Genomic DNA, 20,589 nt, shown 5'->3' with positions numbered 1-20,589 from the left:
TCTACTTACCCCTCTGGCCCACTGCTTATTACAAAATTTAATACAGAAAAAAATTAAAAAAGTTTTGCAAATTATGGTTCATTTGATGCTGTTCACACTTTCTAGAATAAGAGTGACATATTTTATATTCGTATATTACATATGTTACATATAATACATTCCTCTTCTTCCTTAGGGAATGCTTGTTGAAGGACCTCCAGGACCTCCAGGGCCGCCTGTAAGTATATACCTTCTAAATATTATTTTCATTAGAATTAATGATACTGTTAATGAAGATATTTGCATGCCTACTACAGGGTGGCATGTATACAACACAAATTTTTAGTGAGAACAGGTTGTTCCTTTTGAAAATTATGTTGTTTACATAGCTGTGTATTTTTGTTTCTGTTGGGCAACCATATTTTGCAATTCTTGAGCCAAATTGGTAGTAATCACTGTATTAAAAAGTTATTTAGGATAACTAATAAATATTGTTTTTATTTATAGGGTCTTATGGGCCCCTCGGGTACGCAAGGTCCCATTGGTCCTCCTGGTGACTCCGGTGATAGGGTAAGTCAGTGTGGGTTGCAGATGAGCATCCCAAGCATGCCAGATGCATAATGTGAGACTGAAACAATTCTTAAGGACATGCAACTGTTTTACAATCTCTTACTGTAGCTTAATGGAATTCTCTCTTTGTGTTTTGCAAAATCACTATATAAATAAAATATCTTCATTCTGACAATGAATTCAAGAGTTCTAGTTGATCCATTTCAGGTCAAATTTGACACTCTTCCAGTCTGAAATAATGGGATTTCTAGAAGTTCTCAGGATAGTGCTAGATCCTTTTTGTCACTGTGCAGATAGGACAGATAGCACTTGAGTCCCAATTCTGCCCTCTATAGGTCATCTAATAGAATTGGTGGAGGACAGGGGATACCCTGAAGGCCTCAAATTCCACAGGTCCCCTGAATATAGTTGTACAAGTCCCCATTGTTGAATATGTTCAAGGTGACAAATATAAAGGAAAATGTTATCAGTGGTGCAAATGAAAGTCAGAAGACATTACCCATTATCTAGCTTTCATGGATTGCACAAGTGGGACCAGCGGATGTCTACTTATTTCTGGGTGACTTTAGTTATTTTGAATGTGATAGCAGGTGAGTGAACTGGAAATGTAGCTGACTTTCTGTTTGTTTTGCTTTCTATTACATCAGAAGGATAACTCTTCACATCTCTTTAGATAAGAGATATCTGAGGTCTTGTTATTGGTCTTCTGATGCGACATTTTAGTACAGGTCAATCCATTTGCCCTTCCTGATCCCCCACTTAATCTTTATGTAAATATTAACCAAAAATATTTTTAGCATGGTAAGTCTCTGCTAGTCTTGTTCCCATCATGTCCCTTCTTCGCTTTGTCTTATCTGGGCTGTAATTGCTTTGCTGTATTTTGATGTATGACAATAACTGGCTATAACTGTTATATTAAGTGCAGAGTTGCATAGATCTTTGAGTATATTCACTTTATTGGCATAAAACCACAAGTATATGTAATTATATTTCTGCAACAGTTTTTACAGGTCCACTAATTTATCAGATGTAGAATTGGACTGAAATGACAATATCAAAAACAAGGCAGCTCAGATAATTCTGGCTCTGAAGCAGCTGACACCAATAGTGTGCAATCTGAAAAATGAATGCTGTATTAATTTATGATGCCTAAGTATTTAGAATGTTTCTGGAATCTTTGCCTACAACCTTTTCACATAAAGAAGGGATAAATGTTGGTGACCATATCCTACATGTTGAAGAAACACATAAGAGAAATCACTGCTAACCTCACCCTTGCCATGCTGTTTCACGCTGTATTTTTGTATTCTGAATTTGTCTCCAGGAGCTCTATATTCATACTGACATATCTACCTGAAGCTTTTTCTTTCAAAGAAGATTCTAGCTGAGCTTATTTTCCCCTTAAAGTTCTGTAGCACTTTATTAGATTGAAAAACTATTTTAGCCACATCATGTAACAGAGTTGTGTGCAGTGTCAATGAAATAAATTTAGGACATGGTGGTAACCTGATCGATGGCTGTATGTGCACATATGTGCATGTACAGTAGGTAGCAACTGAAATGATTAGAGAAGCTTGTATAGGCTTCAATTTGCCTTATGCATGTGTGAGTATAACCTGATTTTTAATCTATACACTAGCATATGCCTGCAATGCTGTTTTAATAATTTAAGGAATTAAAAAGTATTCTCAGAACATGGAAATTTCAACATTACCTTCACAAACGTTAAAGAAAGACTAGTTGGATGTTTCCAATAGTATTTGCTGACATTTTCTAGGAAGCTATTCATAATTATTGGTTAGCAGAGATGTTTTCCTGTTAAGCGTGGAGTGCATTTTGTTGTTGTGGCTCATAACTATTGAGAGATCTATTAACATTCATTTTCAATTAAAGATGTAAGAAATGTTTGATTTGTATTTGAATGTAAACTTTCCTAATTTGTACTTCCTGAACCTAGATGTGAACCAGAACACACATTTATAAATTTTGCCATATACTTCACAACTTCAAAACAAACAAAAAATATTTTAAAGAAGCAAACAGAAATGCATATACTATATTAGAAAAAGATGCTTATATGTGGGAAAACACAAAATATGCATGTTGGTATCCAGACATTAAATGAAGAGGAAAATGTATACAGCAGTGCATATACTAAAACAAACATACACAAAAATAAGTACATATTATTATGGCAATTTTATTTAAAATTTTAAATTAAATGATGCAGAAATGTGATGAAATGAACTTAAGACGGGAATTCATTCATCCTTCTTTTTGATTTGCAACTGTAGTAATTTAACATGCCCTATATAGAGCAAGATGTTTCTAACACATATATGACATTTGTATAATTTCCTGAATCTCCGTTTTGTCCATAGGGGCCACCAGGACGGGCTGGTCTTCCAGGTGCTGATGGCTTACCTGGACCACCCGGTACCATGTTAATGTTACCAGTAAGTCTTACTTTGTTTTACAAATGTCATATTTTTAAAGGGCAAAGATAAATTTCAATGCAGGATGATTAAGCATTAATATTTCTGGTATACCCCCCCCCCCACAAGAAGCCATCCTTGGACCCTACTATACTGGACAATTTTCGCCCTGTCTCCCACCTTCCTTTTTTGGGAAAGGTGGTTGAGAAAGTGGTTGCGTTGCAGCTCCAGAGAATTTTGGAGGAAACGGATTATCTGGACCCCTTTCAGTCAGGTTTTAGGCCAGGATATGGGACGGAGACTGCATTGGTTGCACTTATGGATGATCTCTGGCGGGAGCGGGATGGAGGGAGTGCATCCATCCTGGCTCTCTTGGACCTCTCAGTGGCTTTTGATACCCTCGACCATGGTATCCTGGGGCGGGTTAGGGGTGGGCGGTGTAGTTTTACGCTGGTTCACCTCCTTCCTCCAGAGCCATTCCCAATCGGTGATGATAGGAGAGGAGAGATCCTGCCCTCGACCCCTCCTTTGTGGGGTGCCGCAGGGCTCGGTCCTCTCTCCTCTCCTATTTAACATCTACATAAAACTGCTGGGTGAGATCATCCGTCACCATGGGATGAGGTATCATCAATATGCTGATGATACCCAGTTATATATCTCCATCCCGGGTGAAGTAAGTGATGCGGTCTCCACCCTTTCCAGGTGCCTGGGGGCTGTGGGGGCCTGGACGGGGAACAACAGGCTTCAACTGAACCCTGGTAAGACAGAGTGGCTGTGGATTGATGGCTCCTCGGGTTCCAGGAAGTTGTCATCTTTGGTTCTGGATGGGGTGGCACTGCCCCATTTGGAACCAGTGTGGAACCTGGGGGTCCTCCTGGACTCGCGACTCCTGCTTGAAGAGCAGGTGGCAGTCGCGGCCAGGAGGGCCTTTGTACATCTTTGGGTGGTGCGCCAGCTACGCCCATTCCTGAACTGAGAAGCCCTCCGAACAGTCACTCATGCCCTTGTCATCTCCCATATAGACTACTGCAATGTGCTCTACATGGGGCTACCCTTGAAAAGTATTCAGAAGCTTCAGCTGGTCCAGAACGTGGCTGCGTGGACAGTTATTGGGGCTGTAAAATCAGCCCATGCGACACCACTGTTACGCGAGCTGCATTGGGTACCAGTTTGCTTCTGGGTCCAATTCAAGGTGTTGGTTATCACCTTTAAAGCCCTACATGGCATGGGACCAGGGTACCTGAGGGACCATCTCGTCCCCATAACATCGACCCGGCCCACCCGGTCAGGCAGGGAGGGCATGCTATGAACCCCATCAGCAAAGGAATTTCATCTAGCGGGGTCCAGGAGGCAAGCTTCTCTGCAGTTGTGCCCGCCCTTTGGAACATCTTGCCCCTGGAGTTGAGACAGATTTCCTCACTCTCGGACTTCTGGAAGAAACTTAAGACCTGGTTCTGCCACCTTGCTTGGGAGGGGGAGAGTGATAGCTCCACCTGGGGATGGCTGGCGCCATAGCACCGCTTAGTGATCCATCTCCACTTGGATTTTACGTTTGTTTTTATGTATATTTTTATGTAATTTTTATCTGGCTATGTTTTAATGCTATTTATTGTAAACCGCCCAGAGTCCCCCATTGTAAACCGCCCAGAGTCCCCCATATTAATTATAAATAAATAAATAAATAAATAAATAAATAATTCTCTTAATAGATCATCCAGGTCCAGGCTGTTGGAAAGTACTTAGAAGTCAGATAATAGCAGTGACCAATCAAAGAGCTCATTCTTGAAACTGACTTTTCAAGCCATCAAAGAAAACTAGCAGGAAGACCATTGGCTTATATCTAGTGACATGATGATATCACTGGATGGGGCAGAGCTGACATTTCATCCCAAACTATAAGTTGGCCTTAGATTGTGCCACTGAAATTCAGGGAGAAATGGCCAAATTTCAGTGGCATAGTCTTGGGCTGCTGGATAGCCACAAAAGGGATGCTCATTCCTGAAAGATCACACAATAGAGCATTTCTTATGAAAATGGAATTGCACTCCTTCCACCATTCTAGACGAGGGTATAGAACAGGTTTTCAAAGAACACTTTCAGTTGCTCATCATATTAAAAGTTGGCTTCAACAAGTTAATGAGTGATTAGATTTGTGGCTTTAATTAAATACAGAAGCAACTTCCCTTGAGGATGTATTTATGATGATAATATTGGAATTCCTAGGATTGAATGAAACTCCAATTTTGGATACATCTAGGCTCATTCTGAGTTGGTGTCTTCCAAAACTTAACTTTCCAACACTAGTGATGGGGGAGAGGAAACTGCTGTTTCTTAGGCCTAAATCCTAATTGAGAGGGACATCTTCATGTGAAGAATGACCTGGGGTTGCTGGGTCTTTAATTAAGAGTCCCAAAGCCATGGCAAGCTACAATTCCCAATAATCTTTGCATTGAGAATGTCCTCTTGATAATTGTTTAAGGCAGAGTTGGAGATTAAGCAGCAAAGAGACAGCGAGCTTGGGATGCAGTTCCTCTTATTCTCATCAAGAGCATAGGGACCCTTAGTGCTTGGGATGATGCCATATTAAAATGAGCTAATTCACATCTTATCCAAATTTTGTCCAAATTAAGTTATTTAAGGCTAACACATTCTGATTGGGGGTTCTCTTTTGTCACTAGCAGTAATGCTGCGTTTAGTATTGAGGTTCTTAAAAAAAATTAAAAACATGTAAATCAAACATACAAGCTAAAAACTACCGACATAAAAACCCACTTTATTTAGGGAAGGCACCTTATTAATGATTTTAATGAAAAATAGTTCACTAATGAATATAAATGAATGAATAGATATGAATTCTGATTTTTTCATTTTGATTTTTAAAGACTGTTCTTTGCTTCTCTATAGTTCCGCTTTAGTGGAGGTGGTGAGAAAGGCCCAGCAATCTCACCTCAGGAGGCTCAAGCTCAAGCTATTCTTCAGCAAGCTAGGGTAAGTGTGATGCACACGAAAGCAAAGCTGAAGAACCTGGTTTCCCCACCCCACACCCCTTTTCAAGGGCTGTATTTCTCATTGACTGAAACATGCTGTGGTCTGCTTTCTGACATTAGTGGAACCAGAATCCAAAGTGAGTACAGCTAGAGCAGAAATGGTTGTGGAAACTGGACTGAGTTCTGCTCCATGGTCTTTCCTACTCCTGCTGTAATGGGGGGAAAATGTCAGCCCCTCTAGGTAGACCAGAAAAGCAAATCAATTCTGCAGGATGGCGAAAGCTACTTTTATTGAGATTATTGAGATATAATAACAGAATCTTGCAAAACTGGTTGGGCTATACCTGCTCCTCCTCCTTATAGATCAATGAATTAGGGAGGTGCCTGACTGAACCACTTCCAAATGTTATCTGGATGTTTGGGACTTAAAAACTGCTTTAGCCTCTTTAGACTAGGCAACAGCATCTGCCTATCTCTGTCAAGGTCATCTTCCTTGCTGTCTATAGGTAATAAGAATGAGATCATTTGTGCATTAAGGCAGACTTGGTGAAGATGTTCTCCCCTTCCTTTCTTTTTTCTGGGTTCTTTTCATGAATACATGCCAACATTTTTTCTATACTTTCTTCCATGTCCATATGATAAAACCAGACATCTTTAAGGGGTTCTATGAGAGTTAAATGAAGAAAAACTCATATTTTTCCTGACTTGGGAAGAGGGATTAATCAGATAATAGCTGATAATTTGCATAAGGGTCATTGCCTCCTATAATTTGCATAAGGGTCATTTGCATAAGATAATGTACATAAGGTTCATTGTCTCCTATACCCACAGAATCCGAGACCTATTAAAATCAACATTTGGGGTTTTATCTGTATATTCCAGAGTCATGATGCATCAGTTATCATGATCTTTCCTCATAAAATATAGCAAGGCTAAAAAAATGTTTAAATTTCAGTAAATAGCTAATTATCAACGGCAATTGTCATATCTGTTAGAGGTTGCCAGTGGTTTAGCATGTGATTCATGTTAAATGTTTATTTTTGTTTAAATCACAGATTGCAATGAGGGGGCCACCTGGCCCTATGGGACTTACTGGAAGACCCGGCCCTGTGGTATGCAAAACAATTGTTATCCAAAACTGTGATTCATAAATGATTTATCTCAGTTGCAATGCCATTTAATTGGCTAAGATTTTAATAAGAATGACTGATTGTCTTGGAGCTGTCCCTAGCATTTGATTTAGGGATAGGCAACCTTTCAGAAGCTGGAAGTCACACTACAAAGCAAAATAAAATTAGGAGGAGAGGAGGATGTATCATGCAACAATATTACATGAGTGAGTGGGGCTAGGATTTTCAATCATGCATGTGTTGGTTTGTGTTTTACTTTTTAAAAATATTGTTGGCTGTTCTGATGGTTTATGTGTTCTTAATATTTGCTTCCCACTGAAAATTGTTTGGAAATAACTCTTCTGTTGTTCAGCATCGTGCCACTGAGTTTGAGGAGCATAACCTATGGGGATTTTGAAGTTATGTGACAGGAGTTTCTGCCTTTATACAGCCTGTGAGCTGCTCAGCCTTATATTAGGCAGAATGAAATGTCTGCATAAGGCAACAGATACTAGAAGTCACCAGTTACCTGAAGATAAAACTGGACATTTATGCATACTCCTAAATCAACCTCCATCCTCAGCTTGCAATAATGGGTGTGGTCCCATAATCAAGGCTGAAATGAGGTTCAGCTGCCAGGCTCGGGAGTTTCCATATGGTCTTTTAGCAGAGCCCAGCATATACTGGTCTGTCCACAGGCTCTTTTGATAAATTTAAGTAAAATTTTCATTTTATGGTTCAAATATTTATCAATATGCTTATTCATTTGTACCATTTCTGCAATTTTCGATGAGTTAATTTCTTTCACTTTTTTTCCTCTATTTTTATTGAAAAAATTGACTTAGAACTTTATCCCCTAATATAAAAATTTGATTTTTCCCCTAATTATTTATATTAGTTTAAATACAGGATTCAAATCAAATCAATCAAATATCTTTATTACAGTGCTTGACCAGCCTTTACAGGAGGAAGAGAAAAATAGTTTGGTCCAGCACTTCATTATCAGGGAAAAAAAGAAAACAGTAAGATGATAAGACAACATATCTAATTAAAGGTTTGCACAATTGTATGACTTGATGAAGATATTTCTCCACCTCATATGTGAGTGTAGAGTTAGCATCCCTTAAAAGTAATAAACATAAAATATCAGTATGATCCTCAATTTAGAGATGATTGGGGAGATCAGAGCACAACTTGGGGCATCATAAAATCCTGGTTAGAATCCTGGTCCAGGCCTGGGCCTTAATACTTGGCACATTAGCTTCGAGCCTCAAGACTGCATTAAGGGTGCATTTTGGGGTACTGAACAAAGTCCTAAGGAAATTCGATTGAATGGTTTCACATGCCCTTAGGTTTATATATGGACCAGGCAACTGTTTTAGCCATAATTAGTTTGATTGCTGCTGGAATGTAATTTGTCCCCTGTTGCCTATAAAATTTAGTTATTCCTAGTGTGCTCTTTTGAGCAGTAGAAGTGGCATAATGTACCTGGGCTGTTAATTTCCTAGAGGCCCGAAATACTATGCCCAAGTATTTAAAACATTTGACTTGCTCTAATTCATGGAATCAATTGTCCACTTGTGCTTTTGTCTTTTGTTGGAAAAAAGTAAAACTTTAGATTTATCATAGTTGATTACTAATTGTTCCTCATTACAGTAGGATGCCAGGGTCCTTCATGCCTACAGAAACAAGGAGAGAAGAACTGCATCATCAGTGTAGAGTAGAGTTGGGAGATGTCTGTCAGCTAGTTTATGCGCATGGATATCAACTCTCTAAAGGGTTTTAATCAGAGTTGATATACATGTTAAAAAGCGATGATGTTAAAATACATCTTTGTTTCACCCCCTTGACAGTCTGAGTAAAGTCAGAAAGGTCCCCTCCCAATTACATCTTACTCTAAGGCCAATTTTATCTTATGGCTTATGAATTCAGAGCAAGAGTCTTTTATGTATAGAGGATCTGCTCAGAATGTCCTGGAGTCTAACCCTTAAGATATTATGAAAGGCTGCCTTGAAATCAATGAAGGCTGCATATAGATTCAAGTCAGAGTGGTTTGTATATTTGTCTGCTAGATATTGAAGCACTAGGCAATGGTCTATAATGGATTGTCCCAGCTGAAACCCTGCTTGCTCAGGATCAATTATTCCCTCATCTATTACCCAGGTTTGAAGTTTGGTGAATAGGTACCTGGCATATAGTTTGCTAATGGTGTTCAGTAAACTAATTGACCTATAATTAGCCAGGTCATTCCTATCACCCTTTTTATATAAGGGAACATTTATAGCTTCCCCCCAGTCCTCTCAAATCTTAGCTGTGTGGTTAAAGTATGAAAAGAGTGAGGCCAATAGAGGGGCCCACCAAATACAGGATTTAATGTAGAGAATACTGGAGATTCTGATTTCAGCGTGGAGCTTAAAATGGCAAACAGAATGACCCAGCTGTCTAGTTTGGATAATAAGCAAAGCAAAATTGCAGACCTCTATATTACAGACTCACTGGATAGAGATTTGACATTTGCCAGCATTTTAAATATTTAAATGACAAAAGCAGAACACTAGCACTGCAGTTGTTAAATTACCTGGGCAATTTTCTTCTAATGATGGTTTCCTCTTTTACGAAACGGATACTCTGCTGACAGAGATAATCAAAATTATTCATTTAAATGCTGCAGTTAAGCAGTTACTATCTCTTTTGAAACTATCCGAGTGTATTTACAACAATATAAAATGATACTTATTACAACCAAGATTACAGACTTTGCATAAACCTAGTAGTCTCTTGAGGGACCTTAGTAATTACACTGAGGTAGAAAATATCTTAGAGATAAAGAGGAAGTATGCCATTCAGAATGAAAGGATTTATTTAGTTTCTAATGTGGTATGCTGTTTCCTGATTGGCAAAAGCAGGTTAGCCAGCACTGTGATCTTAAGGGCTCCTGTGACAATTCACTGGAAGAAAATGATAGCTGTTCTTTAGCCTAGAGTTCTCCAGATGTTCTGGACTGCTCCAGTTGCCATAATTCCCAAAGGCCATGTTAAGTGGTGATTATATGGCTGAAGTCCAACACAATCAAGAGGCATCAGGCTTCAGGGAAATGCTGCTGAAGGTATATTGTAAACCTGAACTGTTTTTGTCACGTGTGCAGGTGGAATGATAAGTACAATGAAAAACTGAATCCTTTGGGTAGGGGTATTGTTATTTATAGTTGAGGAAGTAAGAGTTATATTCTTTGTTTGGATTTAACCAAAAAAGGTTTTGTCATGATATCAAGCAGTGGAAGTGCCTCAAAGCAATCTGAGTGATCTGACAACTCTGTAGTGGGAATAACATTTGAAAGCATGCTGCAGCTTTCTTGTTAAAAAGACAAAAGAAAGTTTTAAAAATACTTTTTTTTCGCTTTGCCCATGAAAACAAGCCTATTTCTAAATATTTTTTGGAATCCTCGCACTGCAGAAGTTAACATATATCTGGAAACTACTTTTGTGAAAGACAGAAAGTGTCATGAGTAAGGATGGCGAGCAGGGGGCTCCCATCCAGCCTGTCAAGCGCATGCGTAGCACTGAGGAATTGGTCAGCCATTCAAAGAGACACAGATCAGGACCGCCTTAACACTTGGGGGTTATATGTCTGGGTTTTCCCACGCTTCTTCAGTTTGTTAGGATTCCTGTTAAGTACTAGCAATAAATATTAGAGACCAGTTCCTTGTCTCAGTGTGTTTCCTGGTTGTTAGGACATCAATCCTAACAAACTCCTCCCATCGAAAGAGGGAGGAACAAGCAATTAAGGAGATACGTTTAGAAATGTCTTCAGAAAACCAAGAAATGCTGCTCGCCATCCTTACTCATGACAGAAAGCTTTGTAAAAGTTTTGATGTTTTTGGTAGTAGTGGTGATGGAAACTTCCTGTTCAGGAAGTCAAGTAGAGGCCTTTCAGTGTGGATCTCAAGGAATCTTTCTCATGGTCTCTAGTCCCAAGGTCCATATTTTACTATAAATGACAACTTATTTTTCCAAGGATCAAGACTTCAGAAAGAGTATCGTCAATTCTTTTTTTCCTAGAGGGAAGAAGATGTAGGCAAATGGAGGTGGGTCAATTTGTAGAATAGTTGATAGGTAGAGAGTTATGATCTGCAATAGACAAGATACCTCCTTCTGGAAAGTATCTTGCTTGCATTTACTCATGCAAGAGTCTGTCAGTAGTGAAATGAAAGTTGTTATTCGTTTAAAAAAAAGAGGAAGAAGTGAGAGGAAGGGATCTGTCAATAATTAATTGCCTGCAAGGCCCTCTTACTAAACATTTGTAATTTTCTCCTGTTTACAAGCAAAGCAATGTTCCAACAGATAGGTTCTTTCAGAAATTCCCAAATTCAGTTTGTTCATTTTAAAATCCCCAACCAAAAACTTCGGGGATGTGGTGATGTGGGAGTGTGTTCCTTTAACTTGTCACTTAATATATGGCCAGCATAACTAGCCTGGAAAGTATAGCATTGTTTGTTAATTTACAGGCTGTCATCAGCCAGCAGTATATTTTAAAGCCAATAAATGAACAATTGAAATGAAGGTGGGAAAGACCTGCCACAGCACCTGCCACAGATAAAACACAAAAAGAAGAGGAATGGGAGGGTCATAGATAAAATGGGGTGAGTTGGGATGAATGCAAAGGAATCTTCATAGAAAGACTACTTACTGTGTTGTAAACTATAATTCTGCAAGAAGAAAGCACTAACCTCCTTTAGCTTTCTGGTCATTAAAATCCTCAGCATAGGAAAAATAAAATGAAGCATTGTAGTAAACTGTTTCCCAACTGCATAGTTTCGGTTCACTTCCTTTGGTCCATATAGCTCTACAATTAGCCCACTCTAGCCTCTGTGATTTGTAGGATAAGAGGAAAAAAACTGGTCCTTCTGCTCCCATTCAGTGCTTCCTTTCCAGATTGTCAGAATGACTTTGTAGACTGCTGCTGGTAGAGGAGACCACCACAAGTTTCTGATGTCTGAAGATGCCTTGCAGCTTTAGAGCCATTCTGCCATCTGTCACTAAAAAGGGTCCTATGGAATTGTTTCACTGCTCCTACCATTGTTTCATCTCCCAAGTTTTCAGTGGAATATAATTTTCTTCTGGAATGAGGTTATAGCCAGCTACAGACAAGGGATCTTACTGTGTTGGAAAAGGTCTCACTTTTGGCTGGCCATGTACAGGAGTAAATCAGGATGTATGACCACACTTGTAAATTAGCAAGCTACACATTCTGCAGACCAGTAAGTGAAATGTAATAAAAACACCCAGCCCTACATACAAGTACGATATTTAATATTTAATCAGTGCTGCTGATTTCAGTAGCAGTTACTTTGAAGTTATTGGGCCAGAGCCTGAGTCAGGGCTTAGTTTGTATCAGGGATTGCATTAAAATGGTTACCTGAACAATTTTCCACTTAGGCCACTAGGAGGCTAGAGAAATCCAACTACTTTTATGTAATTTAGAACATCCAAAAAAAGTCTTTTTTTTTCTGTCAAGCTTCATTCTAAAACAAATGCTAGTATTCTAACTTAGCTTGAGTAGTTTTTCTGGAAATCCAAGGCACAATGCTTACACTTTAAGTGTTTGTGAGGGTGAGTTCCCCTTCCCATCTACCCTTAAATTTCTTGTTTTCCTATCCTTGCCTATTTTTTTTTAGGCCAAATTGGCTACCTTTAATTAGAGTTTTTATTAAGTTTAGGGCTTGCATTTCACCCCAAAGCTCTTTGCTTGTCATCTACCTTCTTCAAGAAAGAGGAAAATCTCACTAGGAGTTTAGAGGGAAGAGCAGATAGGATAGAACTCATATTAGTACAGAGCGTTTCCCATTGGACCTCTCCTAAAACATGGGATTTTTTTTTTCTTGTGCAGAATCTTATTACAACCTTCATTTCCTGACAGGAAATTCTGCACATATTTTCACCAATTAGATCGGAGGGGTCTTTTTGATATTGATCATAGGCGTTTGCAACATGCTATCCACTCCCTTTCCCAAGTGTAGTTTCTCTTTTTACTTAAAAAAGGGCAAGGGATAGCATGAAAGAAAGAACAATGACTCTGTTGGGATTTTCAAGTATCTAGCTTGATGTCTAGAGTGAGTGAAACTGAAGAGTCTCAGGATTCTTCCACACAGCCACCACTGTGTTCTCTAAATCTTCCGAACTATCCTCACAATGGCCCATGATTGTCCTTACAGCAATCGTGAGAACTCAGGATCAGCTTGTACCATGTCATTGTTGGTGTTGTTATGGAAGAGTCTTAAAACATGAAGATAACTGGGAGTCAGTGAACAACCTCCCCCAAGCCCACAGAGCTCCAGCGCTGCAAACTGAAAATGGAAGTTGAACCATAGCTGCCTATCAGTGACACTAGCATGGGATTACAGGGGTATGAACCCAGATTGGTGCCACAGTCCATGTGGAAGTGCCCTCAATCTATTATTGAGATTAGAAATGGTAATCTTTAAGGTATTTATTCTCTGACACAGCACATTTTAGGTTTAAGGTGATGACCAGAATGCATTAAATAAAACTATGAGCCTGTTTAATGTGGACGTGTCCCAAGTAATCATAATCAGCAATACAAAAGTATTTATTTTTCTGTGCTAAAATGTGAGTTAGATTGAGCTCAAACAGTGTTGTTGGGCATTTTTCCCTTGGTGCAGGGTGGTCCTGGTGCATCAGGTGCCAAAGGTGACAGTGGAGATCCTGGACCTCAGGTAAGAGTCTATCATAACCAACAAAGAAACAAATGCAAAGGGTAGATTTGTAGTGGGGTGCCAAAGCTTTAGTCCCAGAGAGCTACTGCAGTGGTCTCAAGGCAATCTCATAAGGCAATTTGTCCTTAAATCCAGGTATAATCCGATATCACAGCATCCAAGGAGACACTGCGTTCAATCCACAACCTCCATGTGGGGACTTACTTTGAAATGCAAACCATATGGCTTCAAGCATCCAACTGACTTTATTTTGTATTTCTTCATTCTTTTTTTTCTAACGTTAAGTATGTACTTTAATTTATTTGGATAAACATAATACCCAGTTTTAATGCTTCCCCCCAACAGACCAACAATGTTGTGATGGCTCTTTTTTGTTTACCTGGTACGCATTTGTAACAGCAATTCCCATTTACAGGGCCTATATCACTCTGTTTCCAGAGAACTAATGATTTCTGTTCTCTGCTCCCCTCATGGAGATATTCCTTGCCTTACTGAATACTATCCGAGTTTCTACTTTCTACTAGTTTATTTTTCATCTTCTTCCCATAAAAATGCAAATAGGACCCAAGTATATTGTGTTGCCTGTGATATTGCCCCCCGATCCCTGCTTTATGGCTTTGATAATATTTTTTGCAAATCATCTGCTTGTTCAGAACATTTACCTATAATTACAAACATGGAATACATTTTCTGGGTGTAAAAAGCTGTAAATATTTTGCATATTCCTACTAGAATAATGCATTGTAAACAACTTTGAAATCTGATCATGCAGGAAGGGTTATAGAAATATAGTAATGAAATATAGAATATAGTATGGATATAGGAGAATTTCATTTAAAAAGTTACAAGCATTTGAAAAACTTCAAGAATTAATGTCTTTATTTACAAAATAATGTGAGAGAAAATGAAGCTGACAAATTTGTTTCTCTCCCCTTCGAATTGTATGGCTGGACATCTAATGAATGAAATCTTGTTTAAGATATTAAACATCAACAACTCATCAAAGATTTTGATTTAAAATCTGTGGTTCTGTCAAAGAAGAGAGAATGACAGATTTATGCCTGGAGAGACACAGATAAGACAATGTAGGATCTAATCAGAGATGAATCCATTTGGGATAGATTCCTTAATCCACAGTTTAATGGAGTCTGTTTTTTTTTCCCCCCTTAGCTGTTTTACAAGTCACCACATTTGTGTTTGAGTATTTCCATGACTCATTCAGGGATCAAGTTCTGAAATAGCAAAAAGACTGTGGATGCCATAATAATTAATCTCTTGAGCTGTTCATAATATATAGTAATTTATTGCAGATTAGGAACTTAAAAGCACTTATTTTGTATAGTTTAAAAATGTATTTTATGGGTGTTGAAGTCTATGGAAAAGTCCTCCTTTTTAATCTTTTCAAGTGGATAAAAATACTTGAAGAATTTTGCAGACTGGTTAGTCTTCCAATTGAAGAGAATATCTGTAGCTCAGGGTTGAACTGTGAAGTCCTTGGTGCTCTCTGAGCTTGGTTGTTTGCTTGCAGACATTTCATTACCTGACTAGGTAACAGGATGTTACCTAGTTGGGTAATGAAACGTCTGCAAGCAACAACCAAGCTCAGAGAGTGTCAAAGACTCTACATGGTTATTCTTCGTTTGAAATCAACATTTTCTTTGGCCTCCTAGTTATATCAATTACAGACTTAGTTTGTGGTGGATAATAATGAAGCAGAATCTCCTCATGATGTCCTTGATAGAGTGTAGTTGAGGTAGTCAGTTTGAATACAATACAGTACAGTACAATACAATACAATACATAATATATAATGTATAAAATATGTACACTTAAATACATATGCATATACTTTCAGGGTCCTCGAGGTATTCAAGGTCCACTTGGTCTGCCTGGAAAGCATGGCAAAAGAGTAAGTTTTGATGCTTTAAAAAAGTTCATGTTTGATAAAAAAGACATCTCTAGAATTATAGAATGAAAGGTTGTTTTTTAATTTGGTGTTGTGTATGCCTCACCTAGAGAAACAAACATATATATTTCTTTTTCATAGGGTCGTCCTGGTGCAGATGGAGCAAGAGGAATGCCAGGAGAGTCAGGTTCTAAGGTTAGTAATTATGGATTTTGATTTTCTGAGGGCTGAAGTAGTGTGCAGATATCTGCTAGGAACCAGATGTCTCCATTTATCTCCTTATAGGATTGAATCTGATTGATTTGCAGAGCAGAGTAAGGAATTATATCTATGAAACATAGAAGTATTGTAGCTTGTAACACTCTAGTAACACACTTGTTGCTCTATTTTTGCATACAGTGATGCACCTTCATGGCTAGCAGGCCTTAACATATAAAGGAAACTGGGTCACCTTTAGGGAAAATCCTTGGGGAAAGTATGGCTGTTCTATGACATCATTTGTTCTTTGCAATATACCAGGAACAAAGCCACTTCATGATGTAGTTTCCTTCTGAATGAATGAATGAATGTCTGGAAGTGAAAACAGATGTTTCTTAGTAATCTGAGCAGCAGCCCCTCCAAGTCTTGAAATGGGGGAAGAAGTTTGAAGGTCTTTTGGTCTAAAGGAAAGGGAAGAAACTTACTTCTTGCTGTTTCATCTGAAGCATACCTTCCTAGAATTTGAAATTTCACCCCAGACCAGGAAAATTTTAAGGGCCTCTCTATCTTTCCCACTAGGCTTTAGAAGTATCCTCTTTAGGAAGATTATTTGTTGCAGGTCCAAGTATCATTCAGTTTTAGGGCAAATGCATTGATACATCAATAAAATAGATGCAGAGTGGAATCCATTTAGTTTATACAAGAATGAATTGCTCATACTGTTGTTGTTACTGTTATTTCTATTAGGGTGACAGAGGTTTTGATGGGCTTCCTGGTCTACCAGGTGAAAAAGGACACAGGGTAGGAAAAAGATGCATGTTTCTTTATCTAAAAATGTGGGCACATTAAAATTACATCTAGAATTATTATCCAAAATAATTGTGACATTTTCCAGAACCATGTCATTTCAATACAATCCTACATATGTTTATTCAGAAGTAACTCCCATTGAGTTCAATGAGATTTATCCCCACATATGGGATGTGAATCTAACAATTAGTAAATTAATATGTATGGGGTGCAGACTTTGAATATATCTGCAGGTCTACATTGGCCAGATTGAAATACCTCTTCACTGAAGTCAATAATACTGCTATAGATTGAAGGTGGTAGCTCAGATCAGGAGTTTTCAAACTTTTTCAGAAGTTGTTAGTTGAGGAAAAAATAAATCCCAGAACCCTTGATCATGAGGCACAATTCTAGTGTTAGAAAATTGGTATCATTCAAGAAAACTTTTTTCCCCCTCTGTAATCTTTCATGGAATCCCATCAAGTTCTTGCAGATCCCTCAGGTTTTGTGGAACACAGCTTGAAAAGCCCTGGTTTACATTGTTTCTTCTTTTATGGATTGTCAGTGTATCGCAGGGATGGACCATCTCCCCCCACCTAGTTCATCAGTAAATGGCCCTTCCCTTCCCTTCCCTTCCCTTCCCTTCTTCCTTTTTCCCTCTGTGTTAAGTTTGGGAATAATAGAAGGAGTCCTCTCCAACCCCTGACTCCAAAATAGTTGGGTTTGGCCTTATTTCAGACCATCCCCTATACATTTATGCAACCATCTGTCATGCTAACTTGAGCCTGTCCCTAGATCAGCCATTTTCTGCTCAGTATCATCTCAAATGGTGCAGAATCTTCACAGATATTTAGTATGGTACCCACCCAGGCATCTCTTAAAACTGCTTTACCCTTTATACCTTCCAACTGCTTGGAAAGAAGCAGAAGAGGAAGAAACCAAAAGCACATAACGACAACAATACAATTTAAACCAGGTGTTATTCAAGCGAAACATTATGTTCCAGCTGGCAAGTGGTTGCATCTGTGTATCTTTCATTTCAATTTTGCTTATAAATTACAAGAGCAAAGGAGGAGCCTGGTGATTCCTCATAGCAGTTTTGGGTCATTGTTCTTACTACAGCCTCACATTTCACATTACTGGTGATATATTTCAAATCCAGCCTAAATTGGAACTTGGAGTTTGAAATACAGCAAGCAGAATTGTACTGCTCTGCTGATCAGCCAAAGACAAAAGACTGACTTTTAGTATTTAACCTGTTCCTATTTCTGTACTGTCAGACAGGACATGAAGGAAACTCAGTGGCTGGAGTATGTACAAACAGTAAAAAAAAAATCACAGGAAGGGATTCCATCATATACATTTTCCAGTTCTAACTCTGTTCTGTCTGATAGGTTTGTGTAATGGCTTCATTTCTAAAGTACACGATACCAAAGGTGCCAAGACATTGCAAAATGCATTTGGGGAAGTGAAGTTTTAGATGCTGCTCCACAATTGTTCGAAAAAAAAGAATGTCAATTTTTCAGCAAGTGTAAGTTTGAATGTGACAAACAGGTCCTTCCCCCCCGCCCCCCCCAAAGTATTGTTTTTACCCTAAAAATTGATATAATAGTTTGAGTAATGTTAACCCCTATCTCATTGGGGTTTTATTACCTGTTTATATTTCATGTGCCTCCTTGGTGATTGCCCATGCCATTGACCCTAGCTGTTTCTATCAATGTTTAACTTGTGGAGTATGTAGAGCACAAAACATTTTGAGTAGGAAGTTGTGCATCAAATCAATGAAGTAGACGGCCAGCAGAGGGTGCTGTACATTAATCATAATTATGCTACTTATGTGCATCACTCCAGGAGTCTTTTCCATGGCTGATAAATATTCCCATAGTTTCATCTTGGTCTTTCTCTAAGCTGTTTTGGCTGAGGTAGCAATTTTGTGTGACCTTTAGGTGCCTATTTCCTTAAAACCATGGGTACCTGTGTTTATATTGCTTCTATTTATAGATGACTATTTGCACTATCACATCCTCCTATACTTATGTTATGGTTATTTTTCAACTTGAGCTTTATAAATGTTAAAACAAGGGCAATCATACCTTCATGAAAAACAGAGTTAGGTGAATTCTGAATTCAGGAGCTGTACATACAGTACTTTAGCACTGGGTAGACCTGAAGTTACAAGATAAAATGTGCACATATTTTAAAATGATACACACATTTTTAAAATGACAATCTGCCATATCCAAGTCTAATATTGATCCCCTTAGTAAAGAACCTATAGGAAGTAATTTATATCTCCTCCATTCCCCTCTCCCCCAAGCACTGCAGGTATTTGACATTGCCTACGGTGCATATTATTTCTTCAGTTATTGCAATCTGGAAATAAAAGATAAACATCTTTGAATGTACATTTGCATGTACACTACCCTATCTATCTATCTATCTATCTATCTATCTATCTATCTATCTATCTATCTAGATTTATGAAGCTTTTTACATGGGAGGGCTTTTTATTCAGAAGCATGCTTAATTCTTGGTGGCTAAGATCAGTGGGATAATCACAGTTTGGATCAGGTTTGCCCCCCCCCCTGCCTCACTACAATAATCCTCTTATTTCCTCCTTTAGAAATACCCCTTTTTGTTTAATTATCACAAAATAATATTAGCTCCTATGTGTCTGTCTGTCTGTCTGTCTGTCTGTCTGTCTCTGTCTGTCTATCTATCTATCTAAACAATTAAATATCAATTTTTAATAATATTTTTACAATATATATCAGAGTCCACTGGAGTTGGGTGGCCAATAAATTTAAATAATAATAAAATTGATATAAAATTTTGAATAATATGATAGCCTAGCCATTTTACAACAGAGTATGTAGAATACATTGGTTCTATCCATTGTCTCATATGTCTATAATGGGAAGAAATTATGGCTCATATGCTAAGTTCATAGGGAAACATTTTAGGTAAGTTTCCCTATATCATTCCATGTCAAAGGACTCTCAGGGTATTTCATAGCTAATAATACAATTATGAAATTTGAGTTCAATTGAAATTTTGAGCTGTTTACAAGCAAATTCATTTCTGTAGCTACATTAATGACAGATTTTTAGATGGTGGTCATATATCACACTAAACAATAATATAGTTCATTTGCTGTTGGCTTTAGTGTGTCATGATTTTTAAACTATGGATGGTGGTAAGCTTTTCCAGTCCATTGGATTACAACATCCAGAATTTCTAGCCAGCACGACCACACAAATCCTATCTTACCATAATGAGTATATCCCGTCTTCTTCTAGCAGAGGGGATCTAAGTAAATAATTGAAGAGATATGTACATACCATAGCCTATATACATCTTTCACATTTTTATTGTCATTGCATGAAGTGAGGTTTCTTACTAAGTTAACTTATACAGCAATTCTATACCTAGCTTGCAAAATGGAAGACCTCTTGAACTCAATGCATAGAACTATCTTACTTGAGAAACTTAATTACAAATAAGAATTAAATATACTTTTGGATTCTTTTATCAGTGAAAAAAATATAAGCATCTTACATACAGAAATGTATAAAAGTAAGAATTCTCAGTCAGCCTGTTTTTGGTTCATGATGGTTTTACATGTGTTCATTCACAATCTGGGAGCATTGTGCTTACATATTAATGTACAGTTTAAAAAAATTTGTAAGAAAATTTAAATATTTACTTTTCTCACAAAATAAGCATTCACATTTTTTAGCTAGATGTATGTGTCATAAACTATGTCAGTTCTGGGTATTTTGGAAAGTTTCTAAGTCAAAACATTATTCTAATTTGTATATTAGTCCAGGAAGCACATATTAGTTCTACTCAGATTTGACTGTCTAAAGTTCCAATTACTCAA

General features: G+C 38.0%; 1 protein-coding gene across 1 annotated transcript in view; it reads left to right on the top strand.

Moving 5' to 3' along the window:
• Positions 1-20,589, top strand: part of COL11A1 (collagen type XI alpha 1 chain) — a 256,753-nt gene that overhangs the window by 89,018 nt on the left and 147,146 nt on the right. Inside the window, exons 9-17 of the mRNA XM_063299875.1 lie at positions 176-217; positions 487-549; positions 2,931-3,005; positions 5,889-5,972; positions 7,027-7,083; positions 13,760-13,813; positions 15,669-15,722; positions 15,861-15,914; positions 16,665-16,718. Of these exons, the coding sequence (XP_063155945.1) occupies positions 176-217; positions 487-549; positions 2,931-3,005; positions 5,889-5,972; positions 7,027-7,083; positions 13,760-13,813; positions 15,669-15,722; positions 15,861-15,914; positions 16,665-16,718 (537 nt within the window). The remainder of the gene's footprint in view (positions 1-175; positions 218-486; positions 550-2,930; positions 3,006-5,888; positions 5,973-7,026; positions 7,084-13,759; positions 13,814-15,668; positions 15,723-15,860; positions 15,915-16,664; positions 16,719-20,589) is intronic.

Source organism: Candoia aspera, chromosome 3 (genome assembly GCF_035149785.1).
Source record: "Candoia aspera isolate rCanAsp1 chromosome 3, rCanAsp1.hap2, whole genome shotgun sequence".
NCBI lineage: Eukaryota > Metazoa > Chordata > Lepidosauria > Squamata > Boidae > Candoia > Candoia aspera.
Note: the sequence above shows the minus strand (reverse complement) of the source record. Positions and strands in the feature narration are given on the sequence as shown.